Raw genomic sequence first — 18,361 nt, forward strand, 5'->3', positions numbered from 1 at the left:
TTGCGATCATTACCTGATTGATATGGCTCGACTTGGAGCCCCCTCTGTTTATGCAATGTACAACTACTGCACTGTCCAGTACCAGTCTGATATGGATCTGTCTGGTTGGACGTAGTTTCTTTAGTGTTAGAAATACTGCCATTGCCTCTAGAATGTTGATATGGAACTGGCTGAATACAGTCGACCATGTTCCTTGAACTTTCTTGTGTTGGGAGTATCCTCCCATCCGCTTAGGAAGCATCCGTATGGATCACTAATGATGGAGGGGGAAATTGGAGGGGCACTGACCTTGACAAACTCTTGACTGTTGACCATGGTCGAAGCCTCTTCCTCAACACCTGCGGAATTAGAGACATCTTGTCCCTGTTTCTGCTGTTGGCTCGTCTCCGCCATACCCTGTTTATATCCTTCAGTTTGGCTTTTAGCAGCAAATCTATCACTGATGCAAACTGAAGAGAACCCAGGACTCTTTCCTGGGTACGACGAGAGGCTCTTTTGTTTTTGAGGAACTGCCTGGTAGCTTTGGCTATTTCCCTCCTTTTGGCTGGCGGAAGTGACAGTTTGTGTGTGTTTAGGTCCCATTGGATTCCTAACCACTGAAATTGAGCCTCCGGAACTAGACAGGATTTTTTCCTGTTTATTTGGAATCCTAAGGATTCCAGGAAGTTGATCACTATGAATGTTGCTTTTCGACATTCCTTGGCGTTGGATGCCCAAATTATCCAATCGTCCAGGTATGCGGCTAACATAATCCCTTGGGCCTGTAGCTGTTGGACTACTGTCTCTGCCAGTTTGGTAAAAATTCTGGGCGCTATGTTGAGCCCGAATGGCATGACTCTGAACGAGTATGCTTGTTTCCCTAGTCTGAACCCTAGGTAAGGAGAGAAGTTTCTCGCAATCGAGACGTGATAATATGCGTCTGAAAGATCTATAGAGGTGGTGACAGCCACACACGGGAAGTAGGGTCCGCACTCAAGAGATTGTAAGCATGCTGAAACTTGTCGCATTGAATGTATAAGTTGAGACGAGACAAGTCTAGAATTACTCTTTGCTGGAATCAGTCTTTCTTTGGGACATTGAACAGACGGCCTTGAAATTTCAAGTGTCTCACTTTCTTTATTGCCTTCTTTTGAAGGTCTTTTACAAAGTAAGTCTTTGTATGGAGGTTGATGGAACCTGACTGGCAGAGGAGGCCCTCTGCTCCAGCTTCATCCCAGGCCTTTGGAAAGTATGCTGTGGGCCCACGGACTGAAGGTCCAATGGTCCCGGAAGAGATATAACCTCCCACCTACCTGAGGAGACTCATTGATTGGAAGGGGCCTTACTTCCTCTGCCTCCTCGGCCTCCTCTTCCACAGGAGAGAGGTCTGGATGCAGCCCTACCTCTGTAGGCGGCTTTGGCTCTACTCCCCCTCGCATGCCTGTTGTAGCCTCGAAACGCCCCTTGGCTTTCAAACAAAGCGTTGAAGGTTGGGGACGCTACGAAGGCTGGCGGAGCAGGGGCTTGCTGAGCCAACTGCATCAGTACAAACTGCTGTTGAGGCTGAGCTTTGGAAGTAGAAGGCTGTCCGATCTGAGAGACCGGTACAGCTTGAAGCACAGTTTGAGCCTGGGGTTTCCTATATCTCCTGAACCTCTTCCTTTCCCTGGGTTGAGGTCCGGAGGTCTCGGTGGACTTCCTTTTAAAAGGGAGACCCCAGCGGGAGCGAAGACTTTGATTTGCTCTGGTTGCCTCTGCCAGAACATTATTGACCTCATCCTCAGGGAAGATGTTAGGTCCCCAGACAGAACTCTTCATGAGTCTGTTGGGCTCATGTCTGATAGTGGCGTCTCATGAAGACATGCTTCTGGCAGTTTTGTCTCGCCACCACAAAGTCATAAAGGTCCGATTGGAATGACGCTAATAATGATTTCACAGGACCTGGAACAGAGGTTCGTTAGGGCAAGTTAACGCTGTTACCTCTGCGATGGTGATGGAATGCAGGGAGCGACTCAACCTGCACTTAGCCTCAAACTCCGCCTTCAGAAGGGCCTCCGGAATCTTGGGAAGCTGTTCACTGAACAAGGTGGAGGCACACTCGGAGTCGAGTTTACCCACTGTGAACGTAGCCGGAGCTCCCGACCAATATTCCGAATCCGCGGGGAAAAGAAGGGAGGTGGGATCTGTCTCCCGGAGTTGAGGCAGCGGTTTGCCATCTATTCCCGCCTGAATAGTCAATTCTGCGATCTTAGTCATGCAGGGGGTAGGGATGGAGTCACCTACCGAGAACATCGTAAAACTCCCTTTAAAGGGAGTAAGTTTTGTATTATCGCACTCCCAGTCAGTGAGAGCGAGCATCAGGGCGGATTGGACTTGGTTCCTGAGAAAGATAACCGTTTCCTTCGGGACCTCGTCAGATCTAATCCAGGCTTCCTCTGTTAGCCTGGCATACCCTGGGTAGGGAGGTACCAAGTCGGGTGGAAAGAACTCCAGTTCTTCCAGACGCCAAGTGCCCAAACCCTCGATGGTCAGGGTATCATTATGCAGGGGGGCATGCAGAGCCAGCCGCCATGGGGTTCCCCTTATCAAAGGGGGGCAGTCTGGAGGCATCCGGAACAACATGGGAGTTCTGTACTGCTCCGGATTGGACAAATCCGGAGAGCAAGCTTTCCTGGGCCTCCATCCTTTGTGTCAATGACAGCACTGACTGACCAGAGGTCTCCAAGCTTGAAGCAAGCTGAGAAGAAAGGTCCTGCATCCTAGCTTCAACCCTGGAGTCTAACTCCTGCATCAGAAGTTCGGCAAAGGCCTCAGGGTCAAAGTTAGGCTGTGGAGGTTTAGCCTTAGACACCCTGGATCTCAACCCTTTGGACGGGGGAGTAGCCTTACTTGAGGACGCCACTGATTTAAGAGCCAGTGACGACCTTGAGGGAGCTGTCGGATTAGACCTTTGAGGTCTAGAGGACTTTGGTAAGTCCTTCTTTTTTAAGGATTTCACCTTGGGGATAACAGACCTAGATCTGTCCCCAAGGATAGCTGGTTTGGTAAACCCCTGAAAACAAGAAGAAGAAGAAGGAGAACTAAAAGGAACTACCAAGACCCTCTCCCCTGCCTCACTTACCACCTTACCTTCTACCTGATGGTCCAAATCCACACTCATCGGCTCGAGGTGGATGTTGATGGCCGCTACCTCTTCCGCCACCTCTCCGCACAGGTTGTCTTCTTGGGAGGGTTGCGTCTCTTGCTGGATCCTCTCGATGATTGGGGCGGCCAATTCCGCCAGCATTACAGCGGAGATCCGGGCCCCAGGGTGGAGGAGATTACAAATCTCCTCCGACAGGACATAAGGATTGCCAGACGCAACGTTCCTCCCAAATCCGCCGACCCAGATCTTCAGGGTCGACAGCAGCGAAGAGTCACGGATGATTTGGTCAGACTGTAAGAAAGAGCAGGACTTTCTGAGAATATTCTCCAATTTCCATGTATATGTCTATATAAGTCATTAAAGTCAAAAAAGAGACTAAAGGTTAGCGGTCTCTTAAAATTTACCGACTCATCCACCACTAACTCGTACAGAGCGTAGCAGACTTCACAGCTGTCCGGGTGCCAAACGACCAGGTCCCCAACATGGACCGAGCAGCTGGAGTGCGATCTGCACACCTCATGTCCACAGGGCTGTTGGAGAATCGCCGTGCACCCTGGCTCCTGACAATGTACCATCTGTAAGTGGAATGGCGGTACATGAGTAACGTCAAGGCAAGGCCCGCCGGAGTTAGGTCCAGTGGTAATAGGCTACCTTAACACAGATTTATGGGTGATGAAACATGTGTGTCATCAGGCAAAATCCGCCGGAATTGAATCCGGTAGTACAGACTAATAAACATAGATTATGCTACAGAATGGCTAACTATTAATTATGTTAAAAACAAGTACTCTAAGATACTCCGTCGCTATGGTACTCCGCCGAGATTTCCACTGAAATCTCGTTATGTCACATATTATGGAAACGGCGTAATGTGGTGGAAAGGAGTGTTCGCATATGGCCCATCTCTCAATCGCCCAGGGCGGAAACCACATAGTGGAAAACACCAAATAAACCGAAAACCATACCCACCGGAGTGGTAACATGGATGATAACAACGAAAGATCCGACTAACCTGGCGGAGACTAACCATAGCGTAACTCATGATTGCATCCCTGGGACAGTGTTCGACACTCCAGCTATAACTGTGGAAAGCGAGCAAACGAAACACCGCCCGATGAGGGAAAGGTAGCAGAGTGGCGGAAGCCCGGCGAACGGCGACCAGTCGGGTGGGTAGCACCCTCTGGAAGCCGAATGAAACCTCCCCCCGGGGTGCCGAACGCAAGCGATCGGTTCCTCTGCTAGGCAGACGCCCAGGTCACTCGCCAAAAACTAACTGATCAGGTAAAGAAGGACTAGGCTATATACATGAAATAACCTGTGCAACCTTCCATCCCAGCCTACCTTCCAAAACCAAAACTTTTGGCTTGGTCAGGAAGCCCAGAATGAGCGCTACAGGTGAGGGGGTGGGGGGAGAACCTCGCATAACCTAGCCACACCCTCCAAAACCGACAGCCTGGTCAGGTGGTAGACTATGAATAGAGGAGACCCTTCACTATTCTAACCTCACCCTCCAAAACCTAACGGCCTGGTCAGGTGGGCTAAGGGTGAAGAGCAACTCTCACTAGCCTAACCTCACCCTCCAAAACCTAACGGCCTGGTCAGGTGGGCTAAGGGGGAAGAGCAACTCCCTCACTAGTCTAACCTCACCTTCCAAAATCTAACGGCCTGGTCAGGTGGGCCAAGAGAGAACGAGGAACTCCCACACAAACCTAACATCTCCCTCCAAAACCTCAAAACGGCCTGGTCAGGTGAGCTAGGTAGTCTGAGCATCGTGTAAAGGCGCCTATCCTGTCTAGCCTAACCCTTCAAAACTGAAATACGGTTCGGTCGAGTAGGCTAGGCTAGAATATACCTAATCGAATAAAACTAACTGACATCAAGAATACTAACATAAAAAAGTTAACCATTCGATGTGAGAAGTTTAAAAATATATATATACTTATAAATACATAAATGACTCAGCGTCAGAGAGGTCCAAACAACATCCGTTATACGGGAAGCGGGGATACCCAAAATGGCCACCTCTGACGCTGAATCGTACACAAAAACTAATCCAAGAATAGACATGTCATTCATCCTTGTACACATCAGTTATGATCATGAAAATAATAATACCACCATCGAGAAGGCACCAATTCGCTGGTGGAGGAAGGAAACCAGAGAAAAGGGAGAAAACTATGATCAGAAAAAAGGGGAGGGGGGTACCTCCATCCCTAGCCTAGATCAGTCATGATACGGGCTCCCTAACCTCCTACCAGCAAAATGGAAAATTCTCCAAATAAGGCTCCAAACGGAATGGAGCCTGGATAAAAACTAGCAGAAACATTCTGCTAATAAAATGCGAAGACTGAGGGTCAAGCATGGCAGAGGCAGACACAGCCCACGCCCGGCGCGTGGAACTATTTACCTTGGTAAACAATACACAAACAGTCAAAAATCATGCCTCTGTAATAAAAAAACCAAAAGGAAATGGTACTCAACTTAGATGGTGGAAACTCCTGATGGGATGACATGATGAAAATGCAGAAAAAACCAAAAAACAACACCAAAGAAAAACACAGTGTATCTAGGAAGGCGTGCTAAATTGGAATGAAGATGGTGGCCGGGTTGGTGGTTGGCTAGGTACGGGGGATGAGGTTTTGGAACGGCTCCTCCCTTTTCGGGGTTTTGAGATTGGAGAAATCTATAGGACGAAGATCTGTGGTAGTGGCAACCACTCACCCCTTGTGTATACCGACACCATCTTGCATTATGGTTAGCTTTTTCTCTGGTATATTTAGCAATATTTATACCTAGAAATCAGTGCTAATGGACTATTTCACTGGGTGACACAGGTCGAGCCCAGAAATTATATTATTAATATAATTTCAAAGTCTTCTTAAACATTAGTACCCTTTTCCAGCCAGAGAGAGAGAGAGAGAGAGAGAGAGAGAGAGAGAGAGAGAGAGAGAGAATGAATTACCACAATGACTTACATTCAGCCATTCTTATGCTGGCGCAGGCAAGAGAGAGGGAGAGAGAGAGAAGTTTATCTCTTTAATCTCTCGAGGAATGTTAATGCATTTCTCTTTACTGTGACTGACAACAACAAAAAAATTTTTTTCTTTGTCTTCCAAAGATGCACTACTACTTTTACTACGCATTTTTAAAACACCATGAACACACACACAAACAAACAGTGTGCATAGGTAAAGAGACTCAAATTAGCAGTATCTTTTCCTGAGAGAGTGAAGGGTTGAACTTAGCATCTGTTTATATCTATCCATTTCTCATTCTACCTTTTAGAGAGAGAGAGAGAGAGAGAGAGAGAGAGAGAGAGAGAGAAATTGATCTTCTACCCTTGGTCAGAAATGTCAAGTAATTTGGCATATGTGACAGTTCCACTCTCCCCCATAGCTTCAAAACTTTGGGCAAAAGACAGGGTGTGATATTTCTTTGTTTAAAAATTGAAATAATTTACTTTAAAAATGCATAAATGTTGTAATTTCAGTATATTATTATTATTATATAATCTTATTAACATTTGAAAATTAGCACTTATTATTAGGCAAGTCATTTATTTATCATACAAACGTGGTTAGTCCTCACCATCTCCCTTGAATTAAAATTCTTGTGCCGTCATTCTCTCTCTCTCTCTCTCTCCCTCTCTCATCGGAGAGAGAAAAAATACTACTCATCCTCCTTTCAGTGTATGCAAAGCCTGTGAGGTACAAGCTTTGTGGTTAGTTAAAATCCCACCGCCCCTGCCAATAGCATGTCGTCAAGGAGGGCGAGAGGGGGAAGAGGGGGTTGTTACAAGTTGTTATTGGCTACTGTCAGTCCTCCTGGCCAATAACTGGTATTGGCTACTTTTAATCCCCTGAGCCGTCTCATAAGCCTACATCAAAGCAATAAAAAAATTGTCACACAAGCGATGATGGGATTTTAGTACATTTTCATGTTTAAAAGTGACGCCTCGTTTATCGCGTGAGATAGGTTCCAAGACCGGCCGCGATAATTGAAATTCCGCAAAGTACAAACAGCATATTTATTTATTTAACGTGTACAGTATTTGGACTTTTTAAAACCCACCCTGTACTCTTAACAACCCACCCTTTACTCTCTTAATAACAGGGACAACTGTTAAGCAATATGACTTCAGTAGGTAAGTTTACAGTACCATATAACAGGGGCTAATTTACTGTGGTAAAGTAGCTATAGTATATGATGTGATTGGCAAGCTTTAAATTTTAAAGAATACAGTATACATACAGTAATAATATATAAAGTAATACAATACAGTATCATGTTACTGTACTGCATTACATGTAATACAGTACAGTAACACTTAAGATTAAAAAAAAAATAAAGATTGTTACTGTACTCACCACAAAAGAAGTTGAAGTAAAACTTGAATGAAGATGGTGATGAATTTGCTGCACATTAAAAATGATGACGATGAAGGTGATGATGACTTTTACTGCGCAGTCAATGATTGTATTTTACGTCTCTTCAGATGGCGGTGCCATTTCCTGGGGCACCTCTTCCACTTCTTCCGCGGTTTCCGAAGGTGTAACCGTAGTAGCAGCAGCAGGAACTGGCTCTTTTTTGCGAGGCTGCAAAAACATTGTGATTGGCAGTTGCTGCCGCTGCTTCTTTTTCCGGTCGAAGAGCATCTTGTAGGGGACCATGACGTCATCGACCATGTTGCAGAATTGAACCGATCGAACCATATTGTCGTCCCATTCCTGCGACCGCTCTTGCAGTTCCTTAGCCAGGTTGCAGAGCCCGGCGAGCTGTTCCAAAGTCAAGCCAGTTTGGAAGACAACTTCTGTTTCTTGCTGCGCTGCTGCTTCTTCTTCTTTGCTCACTGACTTCGCCAACTCTTCGAGGTCTTCGTCAGTTAGCGGCTGGGAGTGGCAGTCTAGAAGTTCGTCGATGTCGCCCGTGGTCATGTCTGCTGTCGCCCGTGGTCATGTCTGCAAAGCCCTCACCTCCAAGGATCGCAGCCAACTGCACAGCTTTCTGTACTGCCGAGTGTTGGATTTCGGCAGGTGTAAATCCTTTGTCGTCGTAAACAACCTCGGGCCACAACTTCTTCCAGTTGGCGTTAATGGTGGCAGGCTTCTTTCTTCCAATGCCTTGTGGATATTTTGGAGGCACGTAGCAATTGTGTACTGCCGCCAGTATGCCTTCAAGTTGAAATCGTCGTCTTCTTGGGCGGCATCCACGGAAGGAACCAGGTTCGCCAGGGCATTCCTCGTGTATAGGGCCTTGAACGCCCTAATAACTCCCTGGTCCACTGGCTGAATAAGTGACGTTGTGTTGGGCGGTAGGAACTCAACCTGAACCCCCCGAATACGACAGATCAGTAGCATGGCCACCAGCATTATCCATAATGAGAAGGACTTTGAATGGCATGCCCTTTTCTCCTAGATACACCTTCACTTGTGGGATAAAACACTGGTGGAACCAGTCGAAGGTCAGCATCTTTGTTATCCAGGCCTTTGGATTGTTCATCCAATGTACGGGCAGCAGATTCTTGTTTTTGTTTTTTAAAGCCCTTGGGTTTTTAGACTTGTAAATAAGTCCTGGTTTTAATAAAAATCCCGCAGCATTGCCACACATCACGAGGGTCACACGATCCTTGTAGGCTTTAAAGCCAGAGGCTTTTGCTTCCTCTTTGAACATGAAAGTTCGCAAGGGCATTCTTTTCCAAAACAAGCCAGTCTCGTCCATATTAAAAACTTGTTCGGGCTGAAATTCACCTTCAGAGATAATCTTCTTGAAGGTTTCATTGACATATGTTTCAGCAGCGACCGTGTCAGCCGAAGCAGCCTCACCATGCAAGGAAGTGCTTTTTAGGCTGTAGCGTTTCTGAAACTTTGCAAACCACCCTTTGCTAGCAGAAAATTGCAGTTTCTTACGTGGTGAATGACTGGACGTCTATGGTTGCAGATCATCTACGTCTTCTTCATCTTCTTCTGCTTCTTTATGCTCGCCACTGTTGTCCTCTGGTTCCTTAGCGGCGAAGATCTCGTACAGGCTCCTAGCCTTTGTTTGTATAATGTTCGTATCCAAGGCTATGTTCTTCTTTCGGCAGTCGGCTATCCACACGGCCAAAGCAGCTTCCATACGGACAATAGTTTTATTACGAGCCGTAACCACTCTCTTCGCCGACTTGTTAAAGATGATGGCAGCTGTCTTCCTAATCTTCGCCTCGTCCTTGTAGATGTAGCGAACGGTGGATTCGTTCACGCCAAAGTGGCGGGCTACAGCCGCGAACTTTCTCCCTTCCTTCAACATATCCAGAAGTTTCACCTTTTCAGCGATCGTCATCATTCTTCGATGGCGTTTAGGCTCAGTACCAGCCTTGGAAGAAGCACCACGCTTGGGAGCCATTGCAGGGGGTGAAAATTGGAGCAAATTTCAACAAAAACCACAAAAAAAAAATCACACAGCACAGCGTAAAGAAAACCGTTCGGCGAGAAAGCTTGAAGCAAAGTGCCCGCGAGAGAGAGACAAGGGGAGATGCTGCAGGTTCTGAGCATCAGTCTAAGCACCAATCACAGGCCCAATTAGAAATCAGGAAGCTGTGATTTGTCGTCTCCCTCCCATGCACCAATCACAGCCCATGTTACAACACACTTATTCACCAAGACGGTACGCTTTGTTTTTCCCAACGATGGAACACGCGGTACTGTACAATATAGGCATCACTTTCCATTTATAGGCATCACTTTCCAGATGGGTTTTTTTTTTGTCATAGGAGTTACAAGTGCAAATATCTGTTTTCTTGCTATTTTACGCTTGTTTTGTTGTTCTTAGACTAGGAAATACTATTTATTATTAATATTTTAATGGATTTAATGAGAAATTTTGGGTGTTCATATATTGCGATTTTTCTCCAGAAAATAAGCGCTATATTTTCCATTAACCCTTAAACACCGAGCCTCTATTTACAAAAACGTCTCCTGTATGCCGGCGGCATTCGGGAGTTAGCGCCGAAGCGGAAAAAAAGTTTTTTTCAAAAAATCACCATAAATCGAAATATTGTGCTAGAGACTTCCAATTTATTGCAAAATAAAGGTAAATGATTGAATATTACTAGAATGTAAGAGTTTTAGCTTACAATTGCGTTTTTCGACCATTTCGATCGAGTTAAAGTTGACCAAAGGTTGAAATTCTGGCAGTTATCGTGATTTATGTGAAAATATTTCAAAAGAGATAAAAGCTACAACCATGAATTATTTTTTGTTGTATTCTACATGAAATTGCCCACATTTTCATATATAAAAGTTTATGTAACGACTAATGTAAAACGAAGCAAACATTACGACAACGTGACGAAAGAATTTCTAAGATGTTCGGCCAAGTTACCGCACGCAGACGTAAGGAAAAAGGTTTTTTTTCAGAAATTCACCATAAATCGAAAAATTGTGCTAGAGACTTCCAGTTTGTTGCAAAATGAAGGTACACGATTGAATATTGCTAGAACGTAAGAGTTTTAGCTTATAATTGTGTTTTTTTACCATTTTGGTTGAGTTAAAGTTGACTGAAGGTTGAAATTTTGAGTTATCGTGATTTATATGAAAATATTTCAAAACTGATAAAAGCTACAACCATGGGTTATTTTCTGTTGTATTCTACATGAAATTGCGCACATTTCCATATATAAAACTTTATGTAACGACTAATATAAAACGGTGCAAACATTACGACAACGTGATGAAAGAACTTCTGGCGCGGACGTAAGGAAAAAGTTTTTTTTCAAAAATTCATCCTAAATCTAAATATTGTGCTAGAGACTTCCAATTTGTTGCAAAATGAAGGTAAATGATTGAATATTACTAGAATGTAAGAGTTTTAGCTTACATTGCGTTTTTTTACCATTTCGGTCGAGTCAAAGTTGACCAAAGGTTGATATTTTGGCAGTTATCGAGATTTATATGAAAATATTTCCAAACTGATAAAAGCTACAACCATGGGTTGTATTTTGTTGTATTTTACATGAAATTGCGCACATTTTCATATATAAAACTTTATGCAACGGCTAATATGAAACAGTGCAAAAATCACGACAAAATGACAAAAGAATTTCTGAAATTTTCAGCAGAGTTACCTATGGACGTAAAGAAAAATTTTTTCAAAAATTCACCATAAATCGAAATATTGTGCTAGAGACTTCCAATTTGTTGCAAAATGAAGGTAAATGATTGAATATTACTAGAATGTAGGAGTTTTAGATTACAATTGCGTTTTTCGACCATTTCAGTCGAGTCAAAGTTGACCGAAGGTTGAAATTTTTTGTAGTCGACATACGGTACGTCGACTTGGCACCCAACAGACAATTTTAGTCGACGTATGATACGTCCAGTAGGCGTTTAAGGGTTAATATATATTAAAAACTCCGCGAAGTTGGGAATTCGCGATAATCGAATCGCGAAGTAGCGAGGGGTCACTGTATACAGTAATCCATATTTCTTTGAAGGATATATGAAGTACAAAGAGAGAGAGAGAGAGAGAGAGAGAGAGAGAGAATGGGCAGTTGACCTTACTTAAATCTCAAAAGAGTGAAATTTATTCATGAATTATTTGAGGGGGAGAGAGAGAGAGAGAGAGAGAATGAAGTGATTACATCGGTAAGCCGTTTTATGATTTCACGGAATTTTAATTTAGCTTTTATCGATACTTTGCTGTGGTTACCTTAATATTAATATTTTAAAATTAGTAAATAATTTTTTCATTATAAAAAATGTATTTAGTCATGAAAATAAAATAAAAATCAGTAACTAGTGAATAATATTGCTCTATGAAAAAATCTGCAAATGTGAATTTTCTTCCATCGTATGCGTTGGACTGAGTCATCCGAAATATTACCGTCGAGAATCATAAGAAAACTTTAATCCTTTGGCTGTCTTGAAAACAATGAATCTTGCATTTTTATTATTGAGTTTTTCATAATAAAATAACCCTCCAAACACTGACCATTTTGCCGGTCTAGATGCATATTTCTTCCTATCATCCTCGGACTGAAGTCATCCAAAATACTGTCGAAAATCATATGAAAACCTTACTTTTAATCCTTTGGGTGTCTTGAAAACAATGTATTCTGCATTTATGTTGAGTTTTACAATAGAAAAACCTCCAAAATTGACCATTCTGCCATTCTGGATCCATATTTCTTCCACTGGATCAGCGTTGTCAGCATCATAAACCTGGAACCTGCGTCGTAACCCAAGAAATCCTTTTTTTATGAATATATTTGAAAGGTGTCTTAAACTCGGAACGTCGTTAGCCAAGCCCGTCGTACCTGGAGACTGTCTGTATTGATGGATTTTCCTTTAACATTTGATTGATATTTTGCTGTTTATGCATTAATATTAATATTTGAAAATTAGTAAATCAATTATTTATCATACAAAAAAAGTTATATTTACCTATGCATAAAAATGATCTCTCTCTTATCTCAGTAAGAGAGGCAGAGAACAAAAATACAACTCGTACACTATCAACAGCATATAAAAATCGAGCTACAAGCTTTGTGAATGGCTACTTCCAACTCCTTCAACCAACAGCATGTCGTCATGGAGAGGGGGGAAGAGAGAGATGGGGGGTGAACATCGTTCAATACGATCATAATAGATCAATATTGGGGGATTTTACTTTAACATTTGATTGATATTTTGCTGTGTTTACATTAATACTATTATTTTAAAATTAGTAAAATATTTTTTCTATTTAATATTAATATCTGAAAATTAGTAAATCATTTACAGTAAAGCCCCCGTATTCGCGTTCTCATGATTCGCGGACTCACACATTCGCGGGTTTCTCTGTGGAACATATCTAGCCATCATTCACAGGAAATTCGCCCATTTGCGGTATTTTTCACTGAGAAATATTCACTAATTACTGTATTTTCATATAATTTTCATGAATAAATGCACTCTTTGTGATAAAACTATTAAAATACTCAGGTATAAGCATTTTTACAGGGTTTTTCTTGGTTTAAGCTATCAAAATGGGCAGTTCTAAGTCTTTTTAAAGGGGTTTTAAGCATTCGCGGATTTGACCTATTCGCGGGGGGGGTGTGGGACGCATCCCCCGCGAATACGGGGGGGTTCACTGTATCATAAAAAATGTATTTAATAATGAAAATAAAATGAAAATACAGTAATTAGTGAATATTGCTCTGCAAAAAAATTTCCAAATTAGTGAATTTTCTGCATGTATTTGGAGATAAGTGCCACAGAAAAACCTGTGATTAATTGAAAAGACAGCTCCTGATGCACAATCTAGTGGGGACCCACTGTAGTGTGTTGCATAAGAAAGAAAAAAAAGGGGTTTATTTTTTTGTGTACAGTATCATGTATTTTAGTGTTTGGGAAAATGAAAAAATTTTTTGTGCAGCCTTCTGTATCGCGTGTTGAATACGAGAGTAAAAAGAGGTGTTTGCTTTTGTTTTTAAGTGTACAGTATTTATAGAGCATATTTTGTTAAAATTATGGGAAAATAAGGTAGATAATTGCTTCTTGCATCAAGTTTTCAGTTGAACTGTGATGGTTGTTGTTCATAAGCATATTTAGTATTTACAGTTATGCCGTACTGACAAAGTACAGGCAGAAGGGTATGCAGTAACACCCTTAGTAGTTTTTTACCTGCCCCTGCCCCTACCCAGATTTTGCCCTTATCTGACAGGGCATTGGCTCTAATAATCCAGATAATTGAGAGATTCCTGTATAAAATTATATGGGCAAATAAAAGAAATCACTTCTGTCTAATCATCACAGTATATTCCACTGTTTGCTCTTGGCCCTATGCTTGCTTATTACTATTAGCACGAGTAAAAAAAAATGATAGTGTGACATATAAGGTGCCACCAAAATTCAATCAAAATCCAAAGATCAAAGGTGAACCTTGAGTGTTCTCATAAGCTTACCAATGTCAGAATAGACAACTGTTTCTTCATGTTCTGTGGTTGCAATTACTTCTCCCCAAGGACTGACCATAGTTGTGTGTCCCCAGGCTACATAATTTGCATCTACGTCTCGCGCAGGTGAAATTGTTCCTACATACAACTGAAATTATTAGAAAAATAATAGAGTGTTAGCCATCAATAAATTTATACATAAAAATCCACACTGTATGATGTTAGGTAAATGTAACAAAATGTCATTTATTTCATTTATTAAATTAGGGTGTCCAGCTAAACACTCGGGTACTTCAGCCATTCAGCACTTAAGACAGTGATGAGGAGGAGTTCTTGTGGTTTCGACAGAAAGATAAAGCAATCCTGAAAATGGAGGAAATGAAGTACAAAAATGTAAGTGGAACTGGGAGAAAACCCCCAACTGCACTTTTAATTAACAGTTAGATGTCATGGACAGCAAGATTGAATAAAGGAAGCAGGAATGGAGGTAAAGTAAAGGCTAAAAAGTAAATGCAGCTATGGGCTGAAGGGATACTGCAAACATCCTTCCACAAAGCCTAAAGTGCACCATGGGAAGTACACCGATGGCACTATCCGTCCCCCCCCACCCGGGTTAAAATATTATTACAATAAAAATAACTACATATTACATAAAACACAGATGAAAAGGTACAAGTTTTACTTAGGCATAAAATTTCTACCAAGAGGTTAAATGAACCTTTGATGTTCAACAGATATATGGCAACTAGGGCTTAAGTTTGCATTGCAACATATTCATAAGTGATGCAAAATTTACTGCATATAAAATAGTTATGCTGTACTGTCAAATGTACCTGGTTATCCAAAGCCCGGCCTCGCTGCAATAATTCCCAGTGAACTGGACCAGTAGTCATATTGAAAGCACCTGGATACAATAGTAACTTGCAACCTGAAATATGAAATTCTTACCTGTAGTTTCACAGAAACAAATTATCTGGTGCTCCTATAAATAATGGTAGATACTATATAAACACAAACTTATCAAATTATTTGGTACAATTGGAAGGCTACAGGATGACTGGATACTTTCATTATTATTATTATGAAGTAATTTAACAGGGCCACAAACTTGCACTCCTTGTCTCATAGGACTCACCCATGATATTTTCTTAAATCACAACTGAAAATGGAAAAAGGTTAGTTTAAACCTAGTCAGCAAAGTGAAAAGAGACTAGAGGGAATGGGGGAAAAAAGTTGTTCCTCAAATTTTGGGGGGTTGAGGGGTGCCAGCTCATTGTTCAATATCACCAAGTTATTAAAAATCTAGAAATAACTCAACCTCAAAACTGAATTCCTCATACTGTACTGTATTGTTGTTCATAAACTTTTACCTATATTTAACATAAACAGTTGATTATTTACCTAATTCTATAAAAAAAAACCTTTTATAGTGTACAGTACAGTACTGTGATACTATCTGGAAATACCTTAACTGCTTCTTCGTTGGCAATACCTGCTTATCCTGTAATCTGTACACTAAACATGCCAAACCTCTTCCCGAAATTATCAAACCAGCCTTTGCTGGCTTTGAAGTCTACAGAGCTAGATCCTCTGCCTTTTACTTGCCTTACAGATTGGTAAAGGCACATGGCCTTTTCTTAAATTATATATGAGTATTGGGATGCCTTTTTTATAGCAATCACACACCCACAGAAAAGCTACTATTTCAACAGGCGAGGGAGAAGCATTTTGCACATGATACAACTATTGCACCTGTCTATCAAAGAGAGCCTGGTTCTCCATTCTCTCTCTCTCTTCTTTCTTCTCTGATATCAGAGTCAGAGTGCCATTCCATATACAAGCTGAATGGACAAGAGCGCAAATTAGCTATCTGATTGGGCATCAATCTTTTTTATAGTGTTGAAGGAATGCAGGTTCCCCTCCTCTTTTGGCAAGGGAGAGGAGGACAGACAATAAAGCAAACTCATTGATTGTATTCACCTGCTTTATTGTCTCCACCATTTCTTAGAGCCTGATTAACCCTTAAACACCGACTGGACGTATCATACGTCGACTAAAATTGTCTGTTGGGTGCCGAGTGGACGTACCGTACGTCGACTACAAAAAATTTCAACCTTCGGTCAACTTTGACTCGACCAAAATGGTAAAAAAATGCAATTGTAAGCTAAAACTCTTACATTCTAGTAATATTCAATCATTTACCTTTATTTTGCAACAAATTGGAAGTCTCTAGCACAATATTTCGATTTATGATGAATTTTTAAAAAAACTTTTTCCTTACGTTTGCGCGGTAACTCGGCCAAAAATTTCAGAAATTCTTTCGTCATTTTGTCGTAATTTTTGCACTGTTTTATATTAGCCATTACATAAAGTTTTATGTATGAAAATGTGCGCAATTTCATGTAAAATACAGCAAAATACAACCCATGGTTGTAGCTTTTATCAGTTTGGAAATATTTTCATATAAATCACGATAACTGCCAAAATTTCAACCTTCGGTCAACTTTGACTCGACCGAAATGGTAAAAAAACACAATTGTAAGCTAAAAATCTTACATTCTAGTAATATTCAATCATTTACCTTCATTTTGCAACAAATTGGAAGTCTCTAGCACAATATTTCGATTTATGGTGAATTTTTGAAAAAAACATTTTCCTTACGTCCGCTCGGTAACTCGGCCGAACATCTCAGAAATTCTTTCGTCACATTGTCATAATGTTTGCACCGTTTTATATTAGTTGTTACATAAAGTTTTATATATGAAAATGTGCGTAATTTCATGTACAATACAACAGATAATAACTCATGGGTGTAGCTTTTATCTGTTTTGAAATATTTTCATATAAATCACGATAAATAGAAAAAATTCGACTTTCAGTCAACTTTAACTCGACCGAAATGGTCGAAAACTGCAATTGTAAGCTAAAACACTTACAGTCTAGTAATATTCAATCAATTAGCTTCATTTTTCAACAAACGGGAAGTCTCTAGCACAATATTTCGATTTATGGTGAATTTTTGAAAAAACATTTTTTTACGTCCATACGTTACTTAATTCATGCATCATTTTGTGATAATATTTTCTCTGTGTTGCTTTGATCGTTTTACAATTTGTTATATACCAAAATCATTGCAATTTAGTGTACAATACAAAGAAAAAAAATAACCCGTTAGCTTTAACTGTTTTGCTCACAGCGTGATTTGTATAAAATTATATATGAAAATTTTTTTTTGTGCTGTCATATATTTCAATATTTATATATGATAATGATATTTTTTTCCATTTCTGATGGTTGCATACTAAACTTCAGGCAATGACAAAAAAAAGGAGCCAAAAATGAACTCTTAATCTTAAAAACTAAGCGTGCTTTGATTTTTTGAAAAAAACTTTTTTTCCGCTTCGGCGCTAACTCCCGAACGCATCCGGCATACGGGAGACATTTTTGTAAATAGAGGCTCGGCGTTAGAGGGTTAACTGCATAGAGACCCATTCCTCAATGGTCCAAAAGTCCAGCAACTGCTATATCCCATATGTGCAGTTTGCTAGAGGTGTGGGGTCTCTTCCTCTGTGCCTATCAGACCAGGAAGGTGGCATTCTGGGTTAGGCGAACCTACTAGTCGGTTCAGTGAGTACCCAGATTTCCTCCCAACTATGTAGAGAACAAATAGCTAATTTAAAAATAATCTGTATTTTTCCTACCATACAAACCTCAAGTTCTTTGCATGAACGGCCCACCTCAGCCATCCTTCTCACCTGTCACCAGGGTTAGAAAGCAAAGTAAAGTGCAGACTGACATCTGGGTGGGGGTTTCCCCCTGTCTGTCAGTATTCAACTACCTTGTCAATAAGTTTGAATGGCTGTTCCAGCTCAAAATCGCAAGCTAAATCTTATGTACAGAACTTCCGGTTTGTATTTTAGGAAAAATTAAAATTACTCCTAAACTTTTCTATTTTTCAACTGCAGACAATGTTGTATGCAGTTTTTAAGTATGTGAGTGTACAATTTTTTTCAAGCTTTTATTAAAACTGATATGTGTGAGTATGTGTACATTACTCTGTTTTAAAGGTAAATACATGATACAGTAATATACGGCCTACTAAACTTCTCAGTTTTCTTTACATTTCTAGTATACACAAGTCATCTGGTTTACACAAATGACCACATAGTTTTAAAAACTGAAACTGAAACCGACTGATATGTGTAAACTGGCATAACAGCAGCTAAGGTCACTGAGAGAAAAAAATGAAAATTAATAAATAAATAAAAATCAAATATTTACTCATCAATTATGCTTCATAAATACTTTCATACCTTTAATTTATG

General features: G+C 40.9%; 1 protein-coding gene across 6 annotated transcripts in view; it reads right to left on the reverse strand.

Annotated features, from left to right (window-relative positions):
* The window catches only part of LOC136834444 (omega-amidase NIT2), a 262,580-nt gene that overhangs the window by 28,762 nt on the left and 215,457 nt on the right, over positions 1-18,361 (reverse strand). For all 6 annotated transcript variants that reach the window (XM_067097048.1, XM_067097047.1, XM_067097045.1 and 3 more), the window contains 2 exons: positions 14,870-14,964; positions 14,046-14,184 (listed from right to left, as the gene is read on the reverse strand). In XM_067097048.1, the coding sequence (XP_066953149.1) occupies positions 14,046-14,184; positions 14,870-14,964 (234 nt within the window). The remainder of the gene's footprint in view (positions 1-14,045; positions 14,185-14,869; positions 14,965-18,361) is intronic.

This window comes from Macrobrachium rosenbergii, chromosome 53 (assembly GCF_040412425.1).
Source record: "Macrobrachium rosenbergii isolate ZJJX-2024 chromosome 53, ASM4041242v1, whole genome shotgun sequence".
NCBI lineage: Eukaryota > Metazoa > Arthropoda > Malacostraca > Decapoda > Palaemonidae > Macrobrachium > Macrobrachium rosenbergii.